An 11,349-nucleotide genomic window follows, 5' to 3' on the forward strand; every position below is an offset into this window, starting at 1 on the left:
ACGGCATGTAATTTACTTTACTTTGTTGCTAAACGCGTTAGCCATAGAAGTAGAAGTAATCGTTGGCGTGACGACTTCATGAAGACACAATGATGGAGATCATGAAGATGGAGATCATGGTGTCCTGCCGGTGACGAAGATGATCATGGTGCCCGAAGATGGAGATCAAAGGAGCATAATGATCTTGGCCATATCATGTCACTATTTGATTGCATGTGATGTTTATCATGTTTTTGCATCTTATTTTCTTAGAACGACGGTAGTAAGTAAGATGATCCCTTATAATAATTTCAAGAAAGTGTTCACCCTAACTGTGCACCGTTGCGAAGGTTCGTTGTTTCGAAGCACCACGTGATGATCGGGTGTGATAGATTCTAACGTTCGAATACAACGGGTGTTGACGAGGTTAGCATGTACAGACATGGCCTCGGAACACACGCAATACACTTAGGTTGACTTGACGAGCCTAGCATGTACAGACATGGCCTCGGAACACGGAGGACCGACAAGTCGAGCATGAGTCGTATAGAAGATACGATCAACATGAAGATGTTCACCGATCTTGACTAGTCCGTCCCACGTGATGATCGGACATGGCCTAGTTAAACTCGGATCATGTTTCACTTAGATGACTAGAGGGATGTCTATCTGAGTGGGAGTTCATTAAATAATTTGATTAGATGAACTCAATTATCATGAACTTAGTCTAAAATCTTTACACTATGCCTTGTAGATCAAATGGCCAACGTTGTCCTCAATTTCAACGCGTTCCTAGAGAAAACCAAGCTGAAAGATGATGGCAGCAACTATACGGACTGGGTCCGGAACCTGAGGATCATCCTCATAGTAGCCAAGAAAGATTATGTCTTAGAAGCACCGCTAGGTGATGCACCAATCCCAGAGAACCAAGACGTTATGAACGCTTGGCAGCAGCGTGCTGATGATTACTCCCTCGTTCAGTGCGGCATGCTTTACAGCCTAGAACCGGGTCTCCAAAAGCGTTTTGAGAAACATGGAGCATATGAGATGTTCGAGGAGCTGAAACTGGTTTTTCAAGCTCATGCCCGGGTCGAGAGATATGATGTCTCCGACAAGTTCTTCAGCTGTAAAATGGAGGAGAACAGTTCTGTTAGTGAGCACATACTCAGAGTGTCTGGGTTGCACAACCGCTTGTCTCAGCTGGGAGTTAATCTCCCGGATGACGCGGTCATTGACAGAATCCTCCAGTCGCTTCCACCAAGCTACAAGAGCTTTGTGATGAACTACAATATGCAGGGGATGGAAAAGACCATTCCCGAGGTATATTCAATGCTGAAATCAGCGGAAGGGGAGATCAGAAAAGAACATCAAGTGTTGATGGTGAATAAAACCACCAAGTTCAAGAAGGGCAAGGGTAAGAGGAACTTCAAGAAGGACGGCAAGGGAGTTGCCGCGCCCGGTAAACCAGTTACTGGGAAGAAGTCAAAGAATGGACCCAAGCCCGGGACTGAGTGCTTTTATTGCAAGGGAAGTGGTCACTGGAAGCGGAACTGCCCCAAATATTTAGCGGACAAGAAGAAGGCCGGCAACACCCAAGGTATATGTGATATACAAGTAATTGATGTGTACCTTACCAGTACTCGTAGTAGCTCCTGGGTATTTGATACCGGTGCGGTTGCTCATATTTGTAACTCAAAGCAGGAACTACGGAATAAACGGAGACTGGCAAAGGACGAGGTGACGATGCGCGTCGGGAATGGTTCCAAGGTCGATGTGATCGCCATCGGCACGCTACCTCTGCATCTACCCACGGGATTAGTTTTAAACCTCAATAATTGTTATTTAGTGCCAGCTTTGAGCATGAACATTGTATCTGGATCTCGTTTAATTCGAGATGGCTACTCATTTAAATCCGAGAATAATGGTTGTTCTATTTATTTGAGAGATATGTTTTATGGTCATGCCCCGCTGGTCAATGGTTTATTTTTGATGAATCTCGAACGTGATGTTACACATGTTCATAGTGTGAATACCAAAAGATGTAAAGTTGATAATGATAGTCCCACATACTTGTGGCACTGCCGCCTTGGTCACATTGGTGTCAAGCGCATGAAGAAGCTCCATGCAGATGGACTTTTGGAGTCTCTTGATTACGAATCATTTGACACGTGCGAACCATGCCTCATGGGTAAGATGACCAAGACTCCGTTCTCCGAAACAATGGAGCGAGCAACCAACTTATTGGAAATCATACATACCGATGTGTGTGGTCCAATGAGTGTTGAGGCTCGCGGAGGATATCGTTATGTTCTCACTCTCACTGATGATTTAAGTAGATATGGGTATGTCTACCTGATGAAACACAAGTCTGAAACCTTTGAAAAGTTCAAGGAATTTCAGAGTGAGGTTGAGAATCAACGTGACAGGAGAATAAAATTCCTACGATCAGATCGTGGTGGAGAATATTTAAGTCACGAGTTTGGTGCACACTTAAGGAAATGTGGAATAGTTTCACAACTAACGCCGCCTGGAACACCTCAGAGAAATGGTGTGTCCGAACGTCGTAATCGCACTCTATTAGATATGGTGCGATCTATGATGTCTCTTACCGATTTACCGCTCTCATTTTGGGGTTATGCTTTAGAGACTGCCGCATTCACTTTAAATAGGGCTCCGTCGAAATCCGTTGAAACGACACCGTATGAATTATGGTTTGGGAAGAAACCTAAGCTGTCGTTTCTAAAAGTTTGGGGATGTGATGCTTATGTCAAGAAACTTCAACCTGAAAAGCTCGAACCCAAATCGGAAAAATGCGTCTTCATAGGATACCCTAAGGAAACTATTGGGTGTACCTTCTACCTCAGATCCGAAGGCAAGATCTTCGTTGCCAAGAACGGGTCCTTTCTGGAGAAGGAGTTTCTCTCGAAAGAATTGAGTGGGAGGAAAGTGGAACTTGATGAGGTGATAGTCACCCCTTCCGAACCGGAAAGTAGCGCAGCGCGGGAAGATGTTCCTGTGGTGCCTACACTGACTGGGGAGGAAGTTAATGATGATGATCATGAAGCTTCAGATCAAGTTACTGAACTTCGTAGGTCCACAAGGACACGTTCCGCACCAGAGTGGTACGGCAACCCTGTCCTGGAAATCATGTTGTTAGACAACGGTGAACCTTCGAACTATGAAGAAGCGATGGCGGGCCCGGATTCCGACAAATGGCTAGAAGCCATGAAATCCGAGATAGGATCCATGTATGAAAACGAAGTATGGACTTTGACTGACTTGCCCGATGATCGGCGAGCCATAGAAAACAAATGGATCTTTAAGAAGAAGACGGACGCAGATGGTAATGTGACCATCTACAAAGCTCGACTTGTCGCTAAGGGTTATCGACAAGTTCAAGGGGTTGACTATGATGAGACTTTCTCACCCGTAGCGAAGCTGAAGTCCGTCTGAATCATGTTAGCAATTGGCGCATACTATGATTATGAGATATGGCAGATGGACGTCAAAACGGCATTCCTTAATGGCTTCCTTAAGGAAGAGTTGTATATGATGCAGCCGGAAGGTTTTGTCGATCATAAGAATGCTAACAAAGTATGCAAGCTCCAGCGCTCAATCTATGGGCTGGTGCAAGCATCTCGGAGTTGGAACATTCGCTTTGATGAGATGATCAAAGCGTTTGGGTTTACACAGACTTATGGAGAAGCCTGTGTTTACAAGAAAGTGAGTGGGAGCTCTGTAGCATTTCTCATATTATATGTGGATGACATACTACTGATGGGAAATGATATAGAATTCTTGGAAAGTATAAAGGCCTATTTGAATAAGTGTTTTTCAATGAAGGACCTTGGAGAAGCTGTTTATATATTAGGCATCAGGATCTATAGAGATAGATCAAGACGCCTCATTGGTCTTTCACAGAGTACATACCTTGACAAGATATAGAAGAAGTTCAGTATGGATCAGTCCAAGAAGGGGTTCTTGCCTGTATTGCAAGGTGTGCAATTGAGCACGGCTCAATGCCCGACCACGGCAGAAGATATAGAAGAGATGAGTGTCATCCCCTATGCCTCGGCCATAGGGTCTATTATGTATGCCATGTTGTGTACCAGACCTGATGTAAACCTTGCCGTAAGTTTGGTAGGAAGGTACCAAAGTAATCCCGGCAAGGAACACTGGACAGCGGTCAAGAATATCCTGAAGTACCTGAAGAGGACTAAGGATATGTTTCTCGTTTATGGAGGTGACGAAGAGCTCGTCGTAAAGGGTTACGTCGACGCTAGCTTCGACACAGATCTGGATGACTCGAAGTCACAGACTGGATACGTGTATATTTTGAATGGAGGAGCAGTAAGCTGGTGCAGTTGCAAGCAAAGCGTCGTGGCGGGATCTACATGTGAAGCGGAGTACATGGCAGCCTCGGAGGCAGCACAGGAAGCAGTCTGGATGAAGGAGTTCATTACCGACCTAGGGGTGATTCCCAATGCGTCGGGCCCAATGACTCTCTTCTGTGACAACACTGGAGCTATTGCCCTTGCGAAGGAGCCCAGGTTTCACAGGAAGACCAGGCATATCAAGCGTCGCTTCAACTCCATTCGTGAAAGTGTTCAAAATGGAGACATAGATATTTGTAAAGTACATACGGACCTGAATGTAGCAGATCCGTTAACTAAACCTCTCCCTAGGGAAAAACATGGTCAACACCAGGACGCAATGGGTGTTCGATTCATCACAATGTAACTAGATTATTGACTCTAGTGCAAGTGGGAGACTGTTGGAAATATGCCCTAGAGGCAATAATAAAAGGTTATTATTATATTTCTTTGTTCATGATAATCGTCTATTATTCATGCTATAATTGTATTGTCCGGAAATCGTAATACATGTGTGAATAAATAGACCACAACGTGTCCCTAGTAAGCCTCTAGTTGACTAGCTCGTTGATCAACAGATAGTCATGGTTTCCTGACTATGGACATTGGATGTCATTGATAACGGGATCACATCATTAGGAGAATGATGTGAAGGACAAGACCCAATCCTAAGCATAGCATAAAAGATCGTGTAGTTTCGTTTGCTAGAGCTTTTCCAATGTCAAGTATCTTTTCCTTAGACCATGAGATCATGCAACTCCCGGATACCGTAGGAGTGCTTTGGGTGTGCCAAACGTCACAACGTAACTGGGTGACTATAAAGGTGCACTACGGGTATCTCCGAAAGTGTCTGTTGGGTTGGCACGGATCGAGACTGGGATTTGTCACTCCGTGTGACGGAGAGGTATCTCTGGGCCCACTCGGTAATGCATCATCATAATGAGCTCAATATGTGACTAAGGCGTTAGTCACGGGATCATGCATTGCGGTACGAGTAAAGAGACTTGCCGGTAACGAGATTGAACTAGGTATTGGGATACCGACGATCGAATCTCGGGCAAGTAACATACCGATTGACAAAGGGAATTGCATACGGATTGATTGAATCCTCGACACCGTGGTTCATCCGATGAGATCATCGTGGAACATGTGGGAGCCAACATGGGTATCCAGATCCCGCTGTTGGTTATTGACCGGAGAGGCGTCTCGGTCATGTCTGCATGTCTCCCGAACCCGTAGGGTCTACACACTTAAGGTCCGGTGACGCTAGGGTTGTAGAGATATATGTATGCGGAAACCCGAAAGTTGTTCGGAGTCCCGGATGAGATCCCGGACGTCGCGAGAGGTTGCGGAATGGTCCGGAGGTGAAGAATTATATATAGGAAGTCCAGTTTCGGCCACCGGGAAAGTTTCGGGGGTTACCGGTATTGTACCGGGACCACCGGAAGGGTCCCGGAGGTCCACCGGGTGGGGCCACCCATCCCGGAGAGCCCCGTGGGCTGAAAGTGGAAGGGCACCAGCCCTTAGTGGGCTGGGGCGCCCCCCTTGGGCCTCCCCCCATGCGCCTAGGGTTGGGAACCCTAGGGGGAGTTTCCCCTTTGCCTTGGGGGGCAAGGCACCCCTTCCCCCCCTTTGGCCGCCGCCCCCCCTTGGAGATCCCATCTCCCTGGGCCGGCGCCCCCCCAGGGGGCCTATATAAAGGGGGGGAGGGAGGGCAGCAACCTACAGCTTTGGGCTCCTCCCTCCTCCCCTGCAACACCTCTCTCTCTCTCTCTCGCAGAAGCTCGGCGAAGCCCTGCCGGAGACCCGCTACATCCACCACCACGCCGTCGTGTTGCTGGATCTCCATCAACCTCTCCTTCCCCCTTGCTGGATCAAGAAGGAGGAGACGTTGCTGCACCGTACGTGTGTTGAACGCGGAGGTGCCGTCCGTTCGGCACTCGGTCATCGGTGATTTGGATCACGGCGAGTACGACTCCGTCATCCACGTTCATTGAAACGCTTCCGCTCGCGATCTACAAGGGTATGTAGATGCACTCCTTTCCCCTCGTTGCTAGTACACTCCATAGATGCATCTTGGTGAGCGTAGGAAAATTTTAAAATTATGCTACGATTCCCATCACTGTCTTCATCTCTAGGGCACCAATCTAGATCTTCACATTCATCACTGATTTCATCTTGTGCAACATCCACTAAAGGAACATCATTTTGTTCCTTCTCTTCTCCACTTTCATGCTCCAGGTCCTCCTCAACAGAGCAATTTTCATGCTCATCCTCCCAATCAATGTCAGTGTTCTCTTCTGCCCTATCTTCTTCTGCATTTGAAACATCATTTTGTTCCTTCTCTTCTCCACTTTCAGACCCACTGTCCTGTCCATCTTCAGCACCATTATCTTCATAATTCACATATACATCCACAACACCACCATCTGTAATGCACCTGTCCATGAAATGCACATTAGCATCAGTGTCCGACCTTCTCCGCCCATCTCTAACATTTTTTCCAGGAAACAACCAGTACAGCCTGTGATTGTCAGTAAGCTCTTGAACATGATAAGCCATCATTATGTCTGCAAGCTGATCCCTGACAGTTGCTATGGTAACAATGTCCCTATGAATTTGTGTGACTTGTATATGACCACCAACATATGACACACACTTCCTTGACTTCTCAAATTGGCCATTGTAAAAGAAATGAATGCCTAACCAATCTAGCTCATCCATTGCTTAACCTACAGCAAGCAATGGACAATTAGAACCTAAAGACATGAGCTTTTTCTACTTTCTACAGCAACTAGAGCAGATAACAACTATAGCAACTGCAGCAAGTAGAGCGGGAAGGGGATGGGACTCACCTCAGTTCGTCTGCGCCGCCGCGGAACCAGTCTGACCCCTCCCTACAACATCGGTCGCCGCCCCGTCGACGGAGGCATCGAACTAGGGTTTGAGGAAGGCGGCAGGACAGCGGCCGTGGGAGAAGCAACACCTCGGGAAAGATTCGTCGGATGCACCACTGCCGTAGCCGCCAACAGCACTCCGACCAGCCTTGCTCACCTTAGATCACCGCTGCCTCGACAGGGCCAGCGACGGCGACAGAGAGGGGAGAGGGCTGGGGATTTTTTTGGTTCGAATCGAACCTGCGCCGCATCTCTATCCAGCCCGACCTGACAAGAGGGCCCCACCGAGTCAAAACCACCGTTGACCACTGCCACATCAGCCGCGGGTGAAGACAAACCGGCCAGGGTTTTTGTGTGTGTCTGGTTTTGGTTTGTTTAGGGGGTGGAAGAAGCTGAAAATAAGATCAGGAGGTAAAGTGAACCACCCACTTTATTCAGGGTAGTAAAATGGACTTTTTTCTTTCTCAAATACTTGTTCAGTATTTTTCAAATATTTGTTAAACAGTTTTATATACATGATCAACATTTTTCGAAATACTTGTTCAACATTTTTCAAATACTTGCCCAACATTGTCAAAATATTTGTTCAAGATCTTTCAAATATTTTTTGAAGAGTGTTTTGTGTAATATATATATTTAGAATATTTTAGAGTATAAACAAAAGAAAAATAAAAGGTGCGGATGGACTAGGCCTCTCACAAGGATAAGTATCCACACAGCAAAGAAAAGTCTTCTTCCTCCTCCCGTCGGCACCGCCGCGGATCCGCCCCGCCTCCGATGGCATTTGGCCTGTGGAGGTGCGGAGGATCTCGGCCCCCCGCCGGCGGGAGGGACCCTGTTCTCATTTTTGCTAGACTGAACGTCTTGGTTGGGGCTGTGTGGCGGCGGCGATGTCTCTTGGTAGCAATAATGTCTCCCACATCCCATCCCCGTCCCGATGGTGCGAATAGCGTTGTTAAAGGATGTGTGGAGGTGTGTCTCCGTCGGATCTCCTGGGATTTGGCCGGTGTTGGTCTTCGATGGATTTATTTGGATCCAGTTTTTGTTCGTCTTCGTTCGTGTGGTTTCAGGCTTGATTTTTCCGATCTACAACTCCCTTCATCGGCGATGGTTGCTGCTCTGGTGTGCTCGTCCTTTGGGACCTTAGCACAACGACTTCCCAACTGTCTACTACAACAAGGTTTGCCCGGCTCCGATGATGGAGGGGCGATGACGGTGGCGCGCCATCGGCTCGCTCCAGTGCTTGTAGTCGTCGCTAGGTGGTCCATAGACCTGGTTGTAATTTTTATTACCTCTTGTGTTCTCTGTACTGTCATGATTGATGAATAGATTGGAAATTTCTCTCTCAAAAAAAAGAAAGAAAAAAATAAAATAAAAACGTGAAAGAAACAAAACAGAAACCAGGCTGGTCTTTCCAGTGCGCGTGAGCCGGCCCAACCGGGGTTCCGTTCAGCATGGGGTTCGCTCCTGTCTCGCTTACAATGCCAGACATAGGGCGCCCTTGAGATCAGGGCAACTTAGAGAGAGAGAGAGAGAGAGAGAGAGAGAGAGAGATCAAGGCTTATCCCTCCCGCCCTTTTCTCTCGGTTAGTTAATTTGTTTTGACTGAGATCAGTTCCAACGATAACTTGGGAAGGCGAAGCCGCCGCGCCTATATACGCTCCGCCTCCCTCTGCCCCGATCGCCCATTCGCCCCCAACCCACAACCAACCCTTCCTCCTTCCTCAAGCGCGTCAGCTCCTCCGCCCCGGCGACCCGAGCGAGATGGTGTCCGCCGACGCAGCTCGCAACGTCGTCGGTATCATCGGGAATGTCATCTCCTTCGGCCTCTTCCTCTCCCCTACGTAAGCCCCCATCCCCCCTCCTCTAATCCGCCGCCTCTTTTGTAGACAGTCTAGAGTAATCTATATTCATGGATGGTGGATGTTGCAGGCCGGTTTTCTGGCGGATCATCAAGGCCAAGGACGTGGAGGAGTTCAAGCCGGACCCCTACCTGGCGACGCTGCTCAACTGCATGCTCTGGGTCTTCTACGGCCTCCCCATCGTCCACCCCAACAGCATCCTCGTCGTCACCATCAACGGGATCGGGCTCGTCATCGAGGGCTCCTACCTCATCATCTTCTTCCTCTACTCCACCAACAACAAGCGGGTACGTACTACCACATCCCTAAATCTAATCCCCTCGCCCGTTGGTTTTCGTCTAGATAGAACAAGATCTGGCCCTAACCCATGCCCGTGCGTGCGTGCCTCCGTGCTTGCAGCTGAAGATGATAGGCGTGCTCGCCGCCGAGGCGGCGTTCATGGTGGCCGTCGTGCTCGGCGTGCTCCTCGGTGCCCACACCCACGAGAAGCGCTCCATGATCGTCGGCATCCTCTGCGTCATCTTCGGAACCATCATGTATGCCTCCCCGCTCACCATCATGGTACGTACCTACACCCTCCTTCCTCATGGATCGATCGTACGTGTGCATGCATGCACTCTTTGATCCATGCTTTAAGCCATTGATCCGTTTGCTCTTAATTCTGGAGGCGCAGCTGTTATTTTATTTCGTTTCATTTGTTTTGAACTTTGTTAGTTGTGTGTTAATGCATGCCGTTCTGGTCGTATGGAGTGATAATATGCATTGTTTAGAAGACATGCGTGGTTAATCTGCATGCATGGATCTGCTAGCTCTTGGGCCCAAGTGTCTTTGAGTGGCTAGATGAATGCATGCTGCCCACCTCACACAGTAGATGTACTCTCCACACACAAATTATTTTACGAGACAAGATGTTGCCTTGTGTACATATTCTGTATTTTGTGGCTAGATTCACGTAGGGGTCTGGCTTCACACACCCAAGTTATTTTAGAAGATGCATGCTGTTCGATTTACGTAGATCTACTTCAGACATCCAAGTTATTTCACAAGATGTTGTTTTGTGTGCACATGTTTGGTCAAAAAAGCTCAAAGGTAACGCAACCCCTGCGTGTCCTTTCCTTGTGGATCTGGACTTGCATGCCGTGTAAATAGCTATAGCCAGCCAACCAAACTTTCTGTTGCACCCGGCCGCCAAAATCTCGTGTTAGCTGTTGGAGTGACGGGTCCGCAATCGCATGGAAGAGCCGTTCATGACATGACTAAAAACATGTGATCCAGCACTTCATCACAAACGTATGTGCCAATGCACCGAGGATGCATGTTCTCTTTTGCTTCTTGTGATCCTTCACTCTTGCCAAATCTATGAGTTATGATGCTAATTAACCAGTGAGTTTGTGTACCTACTCATTATATTTAGATCAGGGATTCAATGAGAGTCAGCCTTGTTAATTACCTACGTACGTACGTGTGCTCTTGTTACCTGGTGATGTAAGTACTACTAAGATTAGATTGCAATACTTGATTGCAGGGTAAGGTGATCAAGACCAAGAGTGTGGAGTACATGCCATTCACCCTGTCGCTGGTTAACTTCCTCAACGGCTGCTGCTGGTTGGCCTACGCGCTCATCAAGTTCGACCTCTACGTCACGGTCAGTACATACATACATACATATACACATCTCAAACAAGTATACCGATTAAACCCAGCTAGCTAGATTTTTCTGTCTCATCGATCTAACTGCCATGCATGCATGCAGATCCCCAATGGCCTCGGCGCTTTCTTCGGCCTCATGCAGCTCATCCTCTACGGCTGCTACTACAAGAGAACCCCCAAGGAGGAGAAGAGCGTCGAGCTGCCCACCAGCAACCCCGCTGGAGCCGGCAACGTCTCGGTCACCGTGGACAGATAAGCATTGGCTTGCAGCAGCAGCAAGCCCGCCGTCGCCAAGTGACTCTAGTCCGGCCGGCGGCCGAGATTTTAGCCCTAAACATTTTGATTAGTTAAATTCCGGATGATCGATGCTTCAACAAGTGTGGTGTGCTAGTCTTTGTTATAATTAGCTAGTCTTGATCGAGTGTGCGTTTCGTGAACCACTGTCGTCTGCCCTCGTGCAAATTAGAACTATATTCATGCAGAGGCGCAAACTGGAACTTAATATATGTAGCTGCGTTGTCCCGAATAATTACAGCACGCTTGTCACATATGTTTACTCTCTGAATCTACTCTTACGCAATGATATAC

At 47.8% G+C, this 11,349-nt stretch overlaps 1 protein-coding gene across 1 annotated transcript; it reads left to right on the forward strand.

The window, feature by feature from the left end:
• The first annotated feature begins 9,013 nt into the window (after window positions 1–9,013).
• On the forward strand, window positions 9,014–11,049 carry LOC109778879 (bidirectional sugar transporter SWEET6a-like). Its single transcript, XM_020337467.3, has 5 exons — window positions 9,014–9,093; window positions 9,182–9,398; window positions 9,511–9,672; window positions 10,637–10,756; window positions 10,865–11,049. The coding sequence occupies exons 1-5, from the start codon at window positions 9,014–9,016 to the stop codon at window positions 11,015–11,017; spliced, it is 732 nt and encodes a 243-aa protein (XP_020193056.1). The 3' UTR covers window positions 11,018–11,049.
• The last annotated feature ends 300 nt before the right edge of the window (window positions 11,050–11,349 follow it).

Source organism: Aegilops tauschii, chromosome 7, assembly GCF_002575655.3.
Source record: "Aegilops tauschii subsp. strangulata cultivar AL8/78 chromosome 7, Aet v6.0, whole genome shotgun sequence".
In the NCBI taxonomy this organism is placed as follows: domain Eukaryota; kingdom Viridiplantae; phylum Streptophyta; class Magnoliopsida; order Poales; family Poaceae; genus Aegilops; species Aegilops tauschii.